At 35.3% G+C, this 19116-nt stretch overlaps 1 protein-coding gene across 1 annotated transcript in view; it reads right to left on the bottom strand.

The window, feature by feature from the left end:
- Positions 1-13084, bottom strand: part of LOC123678717 — a 28110-nt gene extending 15026 nt beyond the window's left edge. The window contains exons 1-2 of the mRNA XM_045615869.1: positions 13048-13084; positions 7095-7165 (exon numbers count right to left, since the gene is read on the bottom strand). Coding sequence (XP_045471825.1) covers positions 7095-7165; positions 13048-13084 — 108 coding nt within the window. The remainder of the gene's footprint in view (positions 1-7094; positions 7166-13047) is intronic.
- Between the last annotated feature and the right edge of the window lie 6032 nt (positions 13085-19116).

Genomic DNA, 19116 nt, shown 5'->3' with positions numbered 1-19116 from the left:
AATTCGGTATCATCGTAGGCAATATACATTTTAAACCTATCATCGTTCTTCATGAGTTTTCAAGAGAGTTCACAATATTTTTTTCTCTACTGATTCAGAATAAATGAGTTAAACAATTCGAAGCATCCATTCCAGTCATGGAAATCATCTAACCCCGGTCGTTAAAGTTGAAAGATGAGCCCCTAACACGGATTTTCGTGTTTACTAGATACAAAAACAACGTACAATCACCCATAAATATTTCTATAATTTCTCTGGGCAAAAAAGGGAAAACCGGAACGATCGATTCACCAAGCAGAACATAAACTGGAAAGTACCCCATGAAAACCCGGTCTATAATTCAAAACTCCAACTCGGGCCACAATATACAATTAGCGAATTGAATGGGTTAAAACATAAATAATAACCTACTACAGACTACATGAGTGCAATTCATAAAATCCGAAAAAAAAGCTTTAAAAGAGCGCCGGTTACCCTGACAACAAAAGGCAGATTACAATAGACAAAATACGGTGCTTACTGTCACGTCACATTAGAAATGATGGATCGGCTTTTGTTTCACGCCATATGGACCTTTAGCAACCACCGCATAAGGGGCATTATCTGCTGGAATACCTGTAGATGCAATCTGTGAGAAAGGACCACGGCCGAAAGACCAGACAGCGTGGCCCCTTGTAGAAATAAATTTCGAGGGTTTGACTTTTTCTGAACGCGGCCATTTTTATTGCAGTAATCTCTATTTTGTATTTATAGCATTATACGATGTCGTATAAGACATTGTATACTTTAGTGTGTTTTTTTTTCGTTCATTTTGACTTGAATTTATGGCGGATGTGCTTGATTGTAGGGCGTAACAACTTGTTGGATTGTTATATTATTCAGTCTTTATTATACCTGAATAACACAAATTGTTTATCGACTATACTAATAGGGGTAGTATTGCAGCTGTTTTTGCCAAAAATATAAAAAAAATCCTTTGAACTTTCCGAATAGATGAAAACTAGATATAAATGGAGAACAAAAATTTTTTAAATCTCAGCGCTTGTTCTGAGGGCTTGAATGGTGTAGTTAACTCTGGTAATGTGCCCCAGTTCTTTATGATATATGAGCTACGGTTATAACTTCTTTTTTATCCAGAAAGTATTGTTTTCTTGTTGTTCCTTTTATTTTCAACTCGAAAATAGTATGATGATTCTCATTTGTCGAATTACTATAGCTCAAACTTTATTTTTTTTTCAACTGAAATGTTTTCATTATCTTCGTGTTCTCCTATCATATTAATCATTTATGTCCTTTCATTTCTATTAATTTGCTTTTCAGTATTTCTTACGATAACATTTTCTTCAGAAAAACTTACAACAAAATAGAAATGACAAGTTTCGATATGTATTTTGAAAAAAAAAAATCTGAGATCATTTCCTTCTGATCTAAATGTTTACTTTACATTTAGCAATTTCTTTTTAGTTATCAGTAAAAATTTTATCACCTGATAAAACAATAAAAAAAAAGAATAAAAAACCTGATGAAATAACTGTTTGATTTATGTATATCAAGACTTTGCGTAAATCAATAATTTATTCGAAATTTTGAGTGAGGACATATTATTGACTCTCCCTTTTAGATATCTTGTTCTTTCACTGTCCGAAATTCAGGGTTTCATTATGAATAACACGCTGTCTGGGCAGCGGTCACTTTTGAAGCATACATTTTTTGACATTTCTTGAGTAAAAACTACGCATTACCAAAAATGGAACGATACACGATTCAACAACGTACTGAAATTGTTGAAATTAAATACAAATAGTCGCAGTTCGCAAAATTATAGCACTTTCAGGTTGTCGTGAAGAATCTCCTCAACCGGCAATAGTTATACTGATGGAAAAATTTAAGCTGTTCAGACAAGTTAGTGATGTGAAGGATCGAAACCGTGTGCGTCGTTCAAGAACAACTGAGAATATCAATACTGTGGCCCGTAAAATTGACGAAAACCCATGTTTGTCGAATTAGAGATTCTGCAGATGATATTACACCACATTTTCAATGAAGATTTAGGTCGTAAGAAGACTTTTAAAGTTGAGTTAACATAAAAACTCGAGCCGATCAGTCACTAGCAACGTCATATCTTCGATTGTGTCCTTGAAATACATCAAAATGATCCGGATTTTCTTCGAAAAATCATCTTCAGTGAAGAGGCCCATTTTAACTTTGCAAACTACACTAATAAACAGATTTGTCGCATTTGTGGATCTGAAAAAGCCTCCCCATCCTCAACGTGTCGTGTCACTGTTTGTCGCGGTTTTTGGGCTAATAGTGTGATTGAACCTTACTTATTCGAAAATGTGGCTGGTGCAATTATTGTAACGATTGTGCTACCTTTTGGACTGACTTTTTAGGCTGGAAATGGAAGATGTTGATAATAAAAAATCGAAATTTTGCGAGAAAAATTTCCCAGCTGTGTTATTTCTCGGAAAGGAGATCACAGAACTCATGATTCAACACCTTTATATCCAGTTGCAGGAACTTTCATTAAAATTAAATGCCACCTTAAACGGCGCAGGTAGCTCATAATCTCCTCGTATTGAAGGATTGAAATTTTAATTTCGGCATTAAATTTTAATGAACGTTCCTCCAACTGGGTATTTGACCCGGTTTTCTGAAGCCATGCGAAAAATTAGGTGTATGCTTATTCGCCACAATCGATGCAAGACCTTAAAGATAGAAATCGTCAAAGTTATCGAGGACATACAGCAAATGTGCAAATGTGCGAATTCATCATGGAAAACTTCATGAGAAGGTAATGGTGTTGCAACCGAAGGATTTGATATTTTTGTCCATTGTTAATGGCATACCCTCCTCTTTAAAATGAAATTCACATCGTTAAAAAAGGAAAAAGTCATTATTCATCGAAAATTCCCGGAAGAAACATTTTGCTTCCTTCAAAACAGAAAGTATTCCCATTTTATGTAGGTACATAAAAAGTATTTCTGTCTCATATTTTTTATTGGGGTGTTTTCACAAGCTCATCTGGGAGCAATATTCAGGATTAAAGTAGATAGATTGAAGTAGCCTTTCAAGCCGATGAAGTCATGATTATTGGAAATATTCAACCAACATTTGCACTACTAGCTTTCTAGAAGAAAGCAAATGAACAAGGCACTATGAATTTTGCAAATTATATCTTGTTAATAGATAGCCTATTCTAGCAAGCAGTCTGTATCATTTCAGAATCGAAAACCAAGTAATCAGTAGGATATTGGCGTAGAGAATATGACTTAGTAGGTGTCATTTAATTTCGAACTGACCTGGACCACTGCTCGAACAGACCTATTAAGACCTTAACATATCCTTATCTACAGGATTTGAACCATAGAAAGAGAAAGACAAAATTTTTCACTGCGATGGCCATAGAATAAGAAAATTTTCTTAAAATAATTAACCTCGATTTTCGGAGTCAGAAATCAATATGTTGAGTAAATGTATGCGCCAGTTTCAAACTTGTGAAACGCGAATGAAAAACTTCCCCCCTCAAATCTAAGCTGTCGAAGATCAGTCCACATCCGGAATAACAGTCTCAAAAATTCAATTTTTAGCCCCTCGCCGATCTCCTCGTCCCCACAGACCTAACACAATATGATCGCAAATACGAGAAGAATATGCCATTTTCAATCTGATGCATAACGCCCGCCTAAATAATTGACCGAAATCCCTCGGCGACGCCTAGCGTCCCGTCACTTGCATCTATCCAGGCCGCAAGTACGACGTTGAGCCCTTTATGTCCTCTCCTCTATTTACATTTATAAAGGACCCCGGAAACGATAATGGGGATTTTTGCCATCGCCGTAAGTGTTCGCAAGTGGATTTGCGTGAATAGGTTTCGGGCCCCGGCAAGATGGAACGCACGCTAGGTGTAATCAGTGGAAGGTTTGTTTGTTGTGTCTTGCTGATGATGTGTTAGTAAAGAGATTAAGTCGAGTGAAGGGTTCCTCTTCTTTAGAATTCCGCCATTCAACTGCTGCACTGTTCGTGATTTTGATTATGATGAGTGCTCGTGAAGGTTCCTCTCTGCCCTTCAACCGTATACGGTTCGGCCGTCGTATGAAAAGTTCTCCGCATTCAGTTGCAGTTCATTCGGCGTTTGTGCGAGGAGAATATGTCGAGTATTCCAATTTGTTGAACTGGAATGGGAGTGAACTGCTGGTGGAGAATGGAGACCCTATACGAGCTCCAGAAATTATTGTCTTTGTTCGATTTATGTTACTGTATGCGGATAGGTACTTCAATTGATGGAGATGCAAGTCTGCAACTTCTGTAATTGGTACTTATACGGATTGAAATACATACATCTTTGTATCGTATATGCTTCTGTGGAGGCAGGATTGAAGCCGGTATTTTTTACTGAAACCTCAAATTTTACGAGTTTTGACAGACGTCCCTTTTGGGTTACTGATTTTGATTAGTCGACAGATGATCTCTGATCTCATCTTTTTTCCATATTATATACAGAGTGAGTTTTATGTATGGAACACCTCATTAATCTCTTATTTCCAAAAATCTCTCCGGAATTAAAAGGAATGAAGATTTCAACACACTTGCTAGAGAAAGAGCACAAACTCTTTCGATTGGCCCGGAATCATTCTGTGATATAGGCAAATGTACCTACAAGAAAGAGTTTCAGGAGAAGAAAAAACACGAAAAAGAAACACGCTGGCGGAATCTTCCTGGGTTCTTCCTGTTCCAAAAAGATTCTTCGACACGTTCACACTGTGAGATCCAAGAAGTATCTGAATCTTAGCAAGAATATAGGAACTACATCTCCTCTCTGGATTCCTCACAGGGTATTGTCGCCTCAGGAAACACCTCAGGAGAATGGGTCTAGCAGAAAATGACGAGTGCAGATTATGTGCGAAGGAGGAAGAAACTCCGGATCGCCTAGTGACGGAATGCCTCGCCATCACTAGCCAACGCAAAATTAGCTTCGAAAAAGAAACTTGTAGAAGTGAGGAAGTAGCCTCCTTGAAGCCATCATAGATACTAGAGAACCCTGGAAGTAAAAGGCGATATGTAGATAAAGTAATGGCGAGAATAGCTCTGATTGGGGGTGCAAAAGACCATAAGATCGCAGTGCAACGGCCTTGAATTAAATTTTAATTTAAGAATCTTGTGATTATGGTAGGAATACTGAACTTTGTTATTTCAAATAGATCACCCTATATATTTATTGCCTCTTGAAATACTGATTATTTTTCATGTAATGTTCTCCATACCTAAATACCATAATTAAGGAGTTATAGCTACAATAGCTACATCTACATTATCTTCACGCAAGTTAAAATAAAACATTTAGATGGCTTTAATAGTTATAATTGAATAAACTCGTTTAATTTCAATAAGACTTAAATATTTATGTAAGAGATATGTCCACATTTGAATAGTAGACAAATTAGGATTACAACAGATGAATTTTTGTTACTTCGGAAAGATTATGTACATGTACCTATAACTCCAAAAATATGTCATCTAAATATAGGGAACATTACATAAAAAGTATTCAGTATTTCTCAAGGATTTCAAAAGTGAAAACATATACAGGGTGATCCAGGGTGACTTTGAAATTTCAAAGTTGGGCCTCTTATCTCATATAAGCCCCTTTTGCACCCAAATTCTGATGGGCTCAATCGATTCGAGAGAAAAATTACTAAGGACCTCAGTATCAGAATTTGAAGCCTCCGATTTTTGAACAAAAAACACTGGTTTCAACCAATTCGGATGTGAAATAATGGGCCCATTTGATTCCAAAATTACCAAAGACCCCAGTATCAGAATTCCGATTTTCCACCTGTGCGCGAAATAAATTCACCGTTTCCATACTTTTGAACCACCTTGTATATTAATTTGAATAATCATGCAATGGAAAGTAGCTATGAACATAAGAAAGATTTCTGTATTTCTTTTATCCGATTTAAAATTATTTCCAGGCGCAAGTGTATTGATTAAAAATAATAATAATACTGGATTGTGAATAAATTTTTTCTTCATTCTCCAATAAAATTATTCAAAAATATTTTTCATGATCATAGTGCGGTATAGGAATAAAAGAATTTATGCAGTTGCATTAATTTCAGGTCAGAGAATTGCTTATTTAGGATATTGCATATTTTTCCAGAAAAAAAAACCATTTGTAAATAGTGGGATATCAAAGATATGTAAATATTCCTTGCGGCTAAACACCGAACTAAGAAAATATGTAATTTTGAGCACACTCAACGGTAATTGGAATCACGAATTCGCAGTATACTCTATTTTAAAAAGACTTTTGAGCGGTGATACCATTTTTCCGAAACAGAGTGGAAGCAATCTGAAAATTCCATAAAAAAAACAGGGTGTTCAATAAGAAAAAAATATGTTTGGTCATTTATAGTTTTTTGATACACCGTGTGTATATTTCAAAACAATTGGAGAACTTAGCTCTAATGCATAATGATACGTAGTGTGTCAGAAAAAAAGTTCGAAAATTTCAGCGCTTAACCATGAAAAAACATCGCGCCAATGGTGGAACACTCTGTATATTTTTTTCTTTTTCTTTATTTTTTATATCTGGATGAATCGGACCTTTCTTCAGGTTGAGTGTGATTGTGTGATTTGGATTTTCTCACTCATACAACAGATTTGGAACAAATTTGAAATTATTCACATATGTATTGCAATACCTATAATGTTTTTTTAAAATGTCCTCACTTGAATGTAATAATTATAGCCTCGATTATAGCAGAGGTTTTTCTCAAACCCATCAAATACGAATTTAATTATCATGTCCCTTAGCAGACCTCGTTATCATCGATAATATGCATTCTCAAGCAAGTTATAAATAAGTTCATGCCAATTATAGTTCCCTTGAACCTAATCAGAAATATTCTAATCGAATATTTACATGCACAACATTGAAAGTAATCGAAATCCTCTAATTGCCAACAATATATATTACGCAGTTTATAGAACTAGGAACTTTATCCAATTAAAGAAGAGAGAGATTGTTGTTGGAAGGAAGTCAAAAGAATCGAACTTGAATAAAGTGTATCGAAAGTTCTGGTACCTACCAGACTGGCTGGAGTCTGTTGTTGAGCAGTGGTTGGTAGAATAACACCTGAGAATGTCAAAGTACCACATGCTGGGAATTAAAACGAACCAACATGGGTTGAAATATTCATGCTTGATTCTTTCGAACGTGAGAAATAATGATTTCTGGTTTGTTCATCATAGTACACATTCGAAAATAATGTTACTATTATGCAATTGTATAATGAACATAGGTACCTACCTAACTTCTATGATTCCTAGAATTCGAGGATCAATGGATAATACAATGCTGATTTTTTTCTTTGCTTATGAAACACCGGTCGAAAAATTATTCATAAAAAACTGTAAGAAAATCTGACAATTTAATGTAAAGATCCTGTTCGAATGAAAACTAAATCAATTGCTGTTTCGTTTTTTCTGATTATAAATCTTTTAGATCTGGATATTGCAGAACCGAAAATTTGAATGGAAATAATCTCAGCCCATTCTTCTTAATGAGTCATCCTCAGAAAATATAGGGTTATTCATTTTGTGGTTAAACATTTATTTCAATTATCAATATAATTGGACCTTGCATTATGTGTCGAATACAACATCATTTAAATGTCCTTCTCGTGACCCCTCACAGGACTCTGTCCTTGTGAGGTACCAGATACCAGCAAATTTCGGGCAATAACCAATAACTTGACGGATGTTGGTTTCAGCCTCGGTTTCAGCATAAAAACGATTCTTTGCATAACCCCACAAAAAAATCCAACGGTGATAAATCAGAAGATGTTGGTGGCCAATTCAAATGGTCAAAACGAAAAATAACGCTCCTGGCAATGTTTTTTGCAATAAAGCCAAAACAGGTCATGTTGATGTGCGGCTTGTTGCACCATCTTGCTGTAACCAAATCTCTTACAAATCCATTATTAATAACAAAAAAACTCGTTATTCATCCTATTATGGTGATGAGAATTGACAGGTTAAGTGACACCTTCTTCATTTTCATAGAAGTCTGGGCCAATCACTCCTCCAGACCAAATTGCACACTGTAAGTGACTTTTTGTGGATGTAATGGACTATCAGCAATTACACAGATTTTTCGCTACCCCATATACGACAATTTTGCTTATTTACATAGATACCTAGTGGAAAATGTTCTTTCTTGCTGAAGAAAATTCGATGCTAAAAATTGTCATCCAAACGTTGTTGTTCAAGCAACCAATTGGCATATGTTCTAAATATTGCATGAACAGCTGGCTTTGGTTCTTGTTTAACTGAACCTAATAAGGATGGATTTGAAAATCTAGATGCAAAATGAACTATAGCTGACGTAAGAGAGGCCCAAATATTGTGGGCGCCGGGGCATGGATAGAGTCTCTTCGAATTTTATCATTGTTTTAGCAATTGTACCTTCAGATGGACGATTATATCGACCATAATCTGCCTGTAATGCAATAAACGTACTCACTACAGAATCACAACTCAATCGGTTGCTGTGGAATGTCATCTCCATTTGTCTGGGCCTGTCACACCAATCCCACTTTTTTCTCGTTAGTACCAAGCTAAAAAAAAAACGTGTGAAAATTTCGGAACATAGAGTTAAACCAAAAGATCGACATATTGCCATTTGTTGTTTGAATAATGAATGAATAAAAACGAGTTTCGTGTATTGACAATGCTCCGTGTCACAAATCGATGAAATCAAGGTCAAATTGAACGAATTGCGCTTTCATTTACTTGATCACTCAACTTATTTTCGAGATCTGTTCCTTTCCAATGATTAATGCGTTCTTGCATACCCCAAAAAAAATTTCCAAGGAAAGAAATTCGACTGTAATGAAGGCAAAGACGGATATTCCTACAAAAAAAGGTAGGTATTGAATAATAAGAGGAGCTTTGGAGTATGTTTCAACCTTGAAGGTGACTATGTAGAAGAATAAGATCGAATTTTCAAGAAAAAATGGGTTTACAGCTTAGGACAGGGTTTCATTCATACATACCCGCAAAATTTTATCAAATTCGGATTGATGATCTCGGAAATATTCGATATTTTTTTCAATATTTTGTTTTAATTTTCTATGGGTCTAACAATGTGAACAATGTGAACAATAGAACCGAAAATTTGAATCTTCTCTTCGATTTTTGATCAATTGTTGTTCATGTTTGACAAAGCTCATCGTTTGAGATCATTTCAGAAGCAATCTGTTACCCGAACTACTTCAAAGAAGAATCTCTTCTTTTGGCTCTGGCGACGCGATCAATATAAAATTTATAAAGAAGCTTGAAATGATTATTCTAGCTCTAATTGCAATATTCCCTTTCCATCGAATAGGTAGTTTTGAAATTACCAAAAAAAAAATCGTACTAAAGCCATGATTACGGAACCCTTAGTTGCATTTTGTCCGTAAACAAACTCAACTGCGGTATTTAAGATATGTATCTAGGTACTCTGAAAGTTTCAAGTTTTCAGGTCCCTTCGTTCTTGAGTTATCCTGTTTGCAGTCCGGGCTGCCGGACGGTCAGAATTGAATTTAACCACGGAACCTCATCATTCGCTCAAAATTCTAAAAATAAAAAATCGTGGCTAATGATATAGCTTTGGTAAGGGCAACGAGCGCTAGAAAAGAAATTCAGATCAAAGCCTACCGACATCCGCGTAAAAGTAATACATAATAAAGCAAACAAAATGTTTAACCTGCAAATAATAACACCGAACGGATTAAAAACGAGCTTTTGAATCGTTCCATTGTCGAGCATTTTCCATGTGGAACGTTGTGCTCAAAATAATACAAATCATATTTGTTTGTGTATCTTCGAAACCATTGTTGAGCTCGCCATTTTCACATTCAGCTCGGATGTAGTGTGTCTAATTCCATAAAGCGGCAAACTACAAAGAACTTAAATATGTGCATATATAATATGAATAAAGTTGGAGATATTATTGTGGTGAACCACGGACCTGTTAAATGAGTTTAAGATCAGGAGGATATGAATGACTTTGCTTTTTTGGGTTTCATTTGAGGAATTTCTCTTTTTTTATATTTGATTATAAGATGTATTTCGGCAGAAAATGAATATCTACCTACCTCAACTCCACCTGATTTTTTATGAAGAGAAACTTGCTCTAGATCTAAAATTGTTTAGGTAATAAAGGGTGTTTTTTTTTAGAGCTATAGAACTTTAAATTGCAATAAAACAACGATGGATGATTCAATTGACATGAATTTTATTTATCCGTAAGATAATCTTGTGGCATTACATTTTAAATATGATTTCTGGCATATGACCGCCACGGCTGGCTCGGATGTAGTCCAACTTTCGATGACTTTTTCCAGCATTTGTCGCCGTATATCGGCAATAACACGGCGAATGTTGTCTTCCAAATGGTCAAGGGTTTGTGGCTTATCCGCATAGACCAATGACTTTACATAGCCCCACAGAAAGTAGTCTAGCGGTGTTAAATCACAAGATCTTGGAGGTCAATTCACAGGTCCAAAACGTGAAATTAGGAGGTCACCAAACGTGTCTTTCAATAAATCGATTGTCGCACGAGCTGTGTGACATGTTGCGCCGTCTTGTTGGAACCACAGCTCCTGGACATTATGGTTGTTCAATTCAGGAATGAAAAAGTTAGTAATTATGGCTCTATACCGATCACCATTGACTGTAACGTTCTGGCCATCATGGTTTTTGAAGGAGTACGGACCAATGATTCCACAAGCCCATAAAGCGCACCAAACAGTCAGTTTTTCTGGATGTAACGGTGTTTCGACATACACTTAAATTTAGCTTCACTCCAAATACGGCAGTTTTGTTTGTTGACGTAGTCATTCAACCAGAAGTGCGCTTCATCGCTAAACAAAATTCGCTTATGAAAATCGGGAACAACGGCAATCTCATTTTGGACCCATTCGACGAATCTACGCCTTACTTGATGATCGTTTGGCTGAATATGATGAATTGCCAAACCAAACTAAGAATAAATCACCTGACAGCTGTTAAATCGGTCGCCATCTTGAACAGTAATGCCAACTTAAAGTTATATACCTCGAAAAAAAACACCCTTTATAAATGAAAATGTTTCAATCTGTTTAACATAGTTTTTCCACTACTGACATAGTAAGTGGTCTGTTACGACATTAATTTGATTGAAGTAAGTACAAACTATAATTACTGAGATAGCTTGGGTTACTATTGACAACAGGAAGTAAGTAAAAACTCTTCTAGATATGCAAATTCTGTTTAGAGTTGTAGACATTACGATCTCACTTTCATTAATAAATGATATACCTGTTAAGTTTCAGGATATTTGTGGTATTATGTCCCAAGTATGACATCTATTATTGGCCAAAATCATGTAGCCCATCTTTGCTTGAAAGCTACTGTCTGAAACATAGCTTTCAGCAATTGTATTCGATTTCCAGCCCTCGTGTCCCTTTAGAACAAGTACGTTGACTCAAGTATTGGCTTACAAAGTAGCTGAAGTTCTCCTAAATGAAGCACGTCAGTATAAGTCTCGCCGTTTAGCAACCCAAGAAAACTGGCAATTCCACTTGAAATTGAAGAAATTGTTTTTTTTTTCCTTTTTTTAATGTTGTCCATGGTGGCTAGGCTATATTTTCTTTCAAACATTCTCTAGCATCATGTCACATAGTTCCTAAGAATGACAAGTACCGGCTATTCTCATTATCATAACTAACTTCATCAATACAAATTATTGTCCTCATCATCCACAAAAATCCATTTATTTCCTCACAGGCAAACACATTCGATTTTCTAGGTTTATACCGAGGTTAATACACTTAATTTTTTTTTTTTTTAATCTGCGTTTTAGAAATTTCGAAATATCTATATTGTCTAGAATAAACAGCGTTGTCTAAAACATGGAATATTCGTACCACAAACTTGCTGGCAATTTTAATATTTGGCTCTTTTCCATAAGCCAGCATTGTTGTTTCCGATATTTAGGTTGAATTCATTTTTAGGCATCATTCTTGTAACGCGTATATGCTATTTAGTGACATTTGTTGTACCTCTCCTGTAGAAGGAAATCACATGCAGCATTTTGCTGCTTCAAAAATTTCATCTTCTTTGGAATTCATTTTAGAGATGGAAATAATGCTTCGATAAATACTTTGTCAGATGAAAGCCTTAGGAATCCAAAGCAAACTGATATTTCATTGAAAGTAAATAAATTACAAATTCATCAAAAGAAAAATACATAATTAAAAATTTACTTTTGTAGTGAAAAAGAAAATAATACAAGACTCAGGAGGCAACTTTTTTGACCAGCTTATTGCAAATTACGTCCTCGTTTGTGAAGTGTCACTTGCCTCCCTTAATATTGTAAATAACTATTTTTAGCATCTGTAACACAAAATTGATACAGAAATTTTACGAGCAACAGTTCTATGGAATATGAAACGGTAAGTCATAAATTTATTGTTTCTGTGCTATCGAACTGATTTCCTCCTGAACAACCGTAACCCTCATAACCCTTCATTCTATTCATCTTCTCAACCGACAGTAAAAACATAAATTGTCGGTAACCTTAAAAAAGACAGATTTTGACCTAGATATCTTCTTTTGCGATTTATAGTTTACATTTCAATCGAATTATTAACACTCCATTTTTCTGTCAGTAACTGTAACCACCCCAAGGAAGGGTATAAATCCTATATTAAAAATGTACGCCCAAAATCCTCAATGGGATTTCTGAGCCATATGAATAGCTTCCCTGCATAAAAAATCAATAGATTTCACAGAAAGGATAAAGTATTGAAGTTAAAAATGTTTTTATCGTTTATATTATTGAACTTAAAAAGGACCGATGTGGATAGTAACCGATTTCTATACCAAATTTCATGAAGGTAATTTCCATAATTCCATAGGGCTATTCAAAAAATAGCTGGAAGTCAGAAGACGGACTAATTTCAAGTTTTATAGGTACAGATTTTTTCAATAAGAGGTTTCATTTTGAATTACCTGCTATCTGGGCAGCTGTCACATTTGAAGTTATCATCTTTGGAAGTTTTAACCCAGTTAAATATTGCATATGCAGTTCACAAAAATCTAAAACAATTTTAGGTCGTCGTGGAGCACCTTCTCGGTCGGCAAGAGTGAAACTGGTGGTAAAAATTGAGCTGTTGGGACAAGTTGATGATGTTGAGAATCGAAACCGTGTGCGTAGGTTAAAAACAACCGAAAATGAGGCTGCTGTAGCCCGTACTGTTGACCAAAACCCAGGTTTGTCGATTGTTCGTCGATCTTTGCAATCAGACATTCCTCAAACGACATTATACCGTATTGCATTTTAATTAGAAAGTTACGTTTTAAGGCTTTTAGAGTTCAGTTTACATAATAACGGTTGATCAACGTCTTATTTATCTTATCTATCAATTCGTCGATTGGGTTCTTGAAATGCATCGAAATGATAGCTACAGATTCTCATAAAAATATTCAGTGATGAGGCCCAATTTCACCTCAAAATCTAGGTTAGTAAGAAGTCACATTTGGAGTTTGGAAAATCCTAGAATGATTGTTGAAAAGCCTCTTTGTCCTCAACAGGTCACTGGTATAGTATATCCAAAGTCACTTGAACTAGTCCATAAAAACGCCATAGATGTCCCTTCGAAGTAGCTACCGCGATCTGCTAAGTACCTGGGTTCATTTTAAAGTATTGTTAGGCAATAAATTCACTGGCCCCAAATGAATTTCTAGAAACTTGGACAACCCTTGTATAATCGAAATATTCAGCTTCCTCCAAGTAACTTTGGATATACTATACAATTTTTGGTTTGGTGGTGTGATTGGACCAGTGGACCTTACTCATTCAAAAATGGGGCTGGTGCAGCTGTGATATACGTTAAATGTATTGCGCTACTGATCTACGATTAATCATTTTTATGGCCAAAATTGGAAGAAATTGATGTAGACGATTTTTCTTGAAAAATTGCGATTGTTTCGTTGCTAGTGTGGTACATAGCGTCCGTCTTGCCGAAAATAAACGTTGAGATCTAAGCCCTTATGCAAAATATGGTGTAATGTCGTTTGTGGAATGCCAAATTCCCAAGATCGACAATAAGTCGACAAACCTGGATTTTCGTCAATACTACTGGCAACAGCAGCAATTATCTCATGGCTGGTTTATGTACCATTCCTAAGAACTAAGAACTAAACCTAAGAATTCAGTGGCGTTTTTGCACCCTCTTGTTAGTTCTTAGTGAAGGAAAGCGCACGTGCTCGAACTACTTTCTATTTGTTTTATACTTTGATGTTTGACATAGATATTGTTTGTGAAAAAATCAAATTTAATTTTTGCAGATACACCGAATACTTTTCATCGATGAACACGAATAACGGAACATAAAATGATAGAAAGTGGTACTCTTTAATATTGAAATTTTATACGGCGCATGCAAACTTCATCATTTCAACTAAGAGCTTAGTTTCTAGTTAAAAGTTGGTCAACTTTCTAGTGCTAGTGTCAGTTCTTAGTCCAGAAGTAAAATGCATAAACGCCCTCATTGATTTGTTAGCGTTCAGGTCTAAGTTCTTAGGGTCTTAGTCCTTAGTTCTTAGGAATGGTGCATAAACCAGCCATCAGTTGTTCTTTCAAGACGCACATGGTTTCGATTCTTCACAACACTTGATTGTCCCAAAAGTTCAAATATTTTCACCAGTTTCACTATTGCTGGCCGAGAAGTTACTTCACGACGACCCAAAAGGGCTTTAGTTTTTTTTAAATGTGACTGCAAAATTTTCACTTTTTTTTTGGTGAATTTTAACAATTTCATTGCTTTGTTGAAGAATATATTGTTTCATTTCTAATTATGGCGTAGTTTTACTTATCCAATGTGAAAAGATGACAGCTTCAAAAGTAACATCTGCAGAGAAAACGGGCTGTTTAAAATAAAAACTCTCATAAGAAAGCCCTATATTTAAATGCCTCAACAGCATCGTTTTCTATCCTTGGTATGAATACAACTTATGAATACCTAATATCGACTCTATGCTAAAGCCAATGTTTTCACTCCGTTCGATTTCCTCATGATCGACCGTAACCTTCGCTACCCTACATTGTATTCTTCTTCTCAACGGACAATAAAAAACATAAAACGTCGGCAACATTGAAAAAAAAATACAGATTTCGACCTACATATCTCCTTTTTGCAATTTATGGTTTACATCTCAATCGAACCATTAACACTCCATTTCGTACTTTACCCACCCCACGTAAGGGTATAAATCGTGTATTAAAAATGTACGCCCAAACTACTCAATGGGATTTCTGGACCATGAATAGCTTCCCTGCACAAAAAAAAATCATTGTTGAAGAAAGGAAAGAGAATTGACGTCGAGATACGCAACGAAGGAACCAAGGGTTGACAATACAATTCGCAAGGGTTGATATGGTGCGCGGACCAATTTGGTATTCATTTGGGGCACCTCTTAACCCCATATTTTTTGATTTATGCGTATGGATTCCCATAAACGATCTTCTAAATCGAACAAAATCGACATTAACATAACAGTAAGGGATATATTTATGCCGATTGTATCGATTGAACTGTGACGGCCGTGGCTGATGTGATTTTTAAAATGTAAAATCGGTTAGGGGCGTGTTCGGGTTATGCGTTTCGGAGTCAATCTGAATTAGATCGATTATTCGCTGAAATTTATTCCTATCGGTTTTATCGCCACATGTTCATCCGAACAAAGTATCGATTACGTTTTTGGCTTCTTCGATTGATTTGTTATTATCGTCTTCACTGAAGGATTCAGATGTTAATTTAGAACGTTATCCTGTAAAGAAATGGGGCGTATCTTGATTCTAGGAATTCTTATAGTATTGATATGGATATATGTGAATCGTGAAAATATCAGTTACCTACAGTTGTACGTACTTTAAATTTGTTTGTTGAATAAAATTCCCATGGGTTTGTTCAGAATTTATCTCGTCTTCTCAAGTAAGATCAAGTTGATATTGATATCATGATATTGAAATGTATCAATGATTCAAAATTCAAACGATAACGGTTACACGGTTATAACGAAAACTCTGTTGGTTTATATATAGTATCTTTTGAAATGTTAAAATATTTGATTTCACCTCTTATTTTTTGGTCACTCCCAATGTTGTTCAGCTCAGTTACATTCATCCTTGATATGAGTGTATTCAGCTTTAGTTATCATCAATTTATAATGGCATTGTAATGTCGACAAAATCACTCATCCATAGAATGTATAAGATTTTGGCAACATGGCAATATCTTCATCTACCTAAAATATTCCTCATTTCGCCTTGAGATATTTTCTCTGGTGTCATTTCGTCACAACACAATGTTTGTACTTTTCGAGTTTTAAGCCAGGATGTCAACGAATCCATAATATAGTAATATCTACCATAACTAACATAAATTTCTTATCTTGGGAATACGTTGTTTGGAAATTATTAGGAAAACAAAATACCTATTGAATGGCGATGTCCACGGAACCCAGATTGTGATTTTATCCATTAACAAACAATTCCGCTAAAGTCATTTTTCATAATATACCTACCTTACAGGATGATCCACTTTAAAAGATCCACGGAATTGATCTCTTCTTGTGGGAAGAACCTGGTTCAAAAAATGTTTCAATTAAAAGCTCTTGTCTTCAGAAGGACATCAAATGCAGACATTCAATGTGACCTTGTAGTTTGAGTTCGAGTTCATTTCAATGTTCAGTAGATTTTTGGAATAGGGAACATGCATTTTTTTTGCCGAATCTTATTCTACGAGATACGCTGGGAAGTATGTTTCTTTCGTTTTTGCCAAAAAAGAAGCGTTGTGGAGATATGATATGATTAGAATGATTATGATGAAAATCTTCTAGCATATTTGCAGAAGTGAGTATTCTGGTCTCTGGAGAAACAAACAACAAATCAAAAATTAATTTCTCATTGAAAGAATAAAATGAAAATTGAATTAATAGTACAATTCACCCAATTAAAAGTTCAGAATTTTCCCCATGATAAGCAATGCAGAGTTCTATCCTCCTCCGTTCAAAGATTCAGAGAGAGTAACGAGAAGAAACAATAAGGTGAATTAAATGGATAACAAAAATAATACTAAAAAAAATTTGTTTCAAATTACCCACATTCTGAAATTCTCAATTATGCACTACTTAATAATTCTTTTTAATTTTATAACAATTTCAAAATTCAGCATGAGTAGGATAAAAAAATTCAGAATACAAACTAGTTTTTATTTTTAATATGGAATACAACAACTAGTGATTCTATGCAAAATCACTTAGAAGTACCTCCTTCATCATCTTTAGACTGAAACACTTCATACATCTAGAAAAATTAATTTCATGGAAAAAAACAATGATGAAATGTTTTTAGTTTTTCATGAAGATTATTCAGCAGAGAAAAATGGATTTTTCTTTTTGAAAAAATATACTTGATCTTGATATTAAATCAAACTCCATCAAGGTTACATTGAATATCCAAGTCCGGCGTTAAGGGTGAAACAGTGAAGCGACTCTATTTGAGGGGCGACGATTCGGCCCAGTTTGTTGGCCGACTTTTCGTATCTCATCCTTGATTCTTAAAATCAACATAAGGTTGCAGGGAATGTCAACATTCCCTGCAATGAAAATCTCCAAAACGCCTTCACTTAGTCTCCTGTATAATAAATAACACATGGAAGTTCAACCAACGTAAACAAAATTCCCTATTACCCTCATTGAAAGAGGAATAAAATCGTTATGTATTTCACAAATACGAAGAACAACACTATTTTCGCTTTCGAATTATTTGGAAGCCGAAGTTTACATATTCAAAATCATATGGAAAATTCCTATGATTTTGCATTCGAAATTAGTTAAGGTCCAATGACAAATGTTTCTTTCTCGCAATTAGTTTTCGAAACAATACTATGCTTGCTTTTTTGACTTATTCATTCTGTTTTGCTGTTTTCTTTATTCAAAAACCTTGGAAACACTTGATGTTATGTTATATATTAAGATACCTATTTCAATATTTTTCATTCACAAGAATTTAATTTTTTTATGCACGATTGCAATATTCTCATTCGAAAGAATTATTATCATCGGAGCAGGATCTTTATTTTTGAGGGGGAGGCGGTGTGGTGGTGTTTATGAGGGAGGTCATGTTGTTATTGAAGGTTTTTTAGCAGAGTGCCAGAAAATTTTTCCTGCAGGTTCCAAAATTACTGACGCCTGCCCTGTGAATATCAGCATTTGATGTCCCCCTCAAGACTGAGAAACTTTCATTTGAAACATCTTTTGATCCAGGCTCTTTCCAACGAATTATTTCAGTATATCTTTAAAAATAGTTCACCCCCCATATCACACCATAATTCGGTAATTCATATCCCCAAAAAGATATAATTTTCTACTTCGAAAGATCCTTCAGTTATATTTCACGCAATTTTCTGAAACGATTTCAAATGTCGGCAATCACAAACCAAAAGCACGTCTTTCAACAAAACACATTGCACATGTATTTTGTTCATTCAGTTCCAATTTTACGCAAATAATAATCTATTGAGGCTGGACCACAATAATGAACGAGAGTGACCATTTAGTATCAGAGTACAACAAGAGCTACCTACAAGGAGCTTCTCAGAATAGGTTAAACATCTGCGAACGACAATATAACAATGCAATATCCTCCAGGATGCGAATATAGGCCTTATGTAAACCGACCGAAAGCTCACAGTGGCATCAAAGAGGAGCGAGGGTGGTTTAGGAAAGAAATCGGATTTTTCAAGTCTACTTCCACTGGCATAATGCCTTTTCGTACGAATACTGCATACAATGTTGAATTTTTCAAAGGATTCCCTTTCAATGGAAACGTAGAATTCACCTGAATGGCAAAGCTCTTGTTATTGATATTGTTATAATTTGTTATATATTTCCCCAATATTAGGCAAGGGGTTGGCTTTAAGCTCGAATCGTGGTTAGGAAGCTTTCGTTTCTACGTTTTGGAGGATAATCAGATTACGTCCATATGAGGCATTGTGGCCAGAATGGGGTTAACCA

This window comes from Harmonia axyridis, chromosome 4 (genome assembly GCF_914767665.1).
Source record: "Harmonia axyridis chromosome 4, icHarAxyr1.1, whole genome shotgun sequence".
Lineage (NCBI taxonomy): Eukaryota > Metazoa > Arthropoda > Insecta > Coleoptera > Coccinellidae > Harmonia > Harmonia axyridis.
This window is presented reverse-complemented; position numbering and strand designations above follow the sequence as displayed.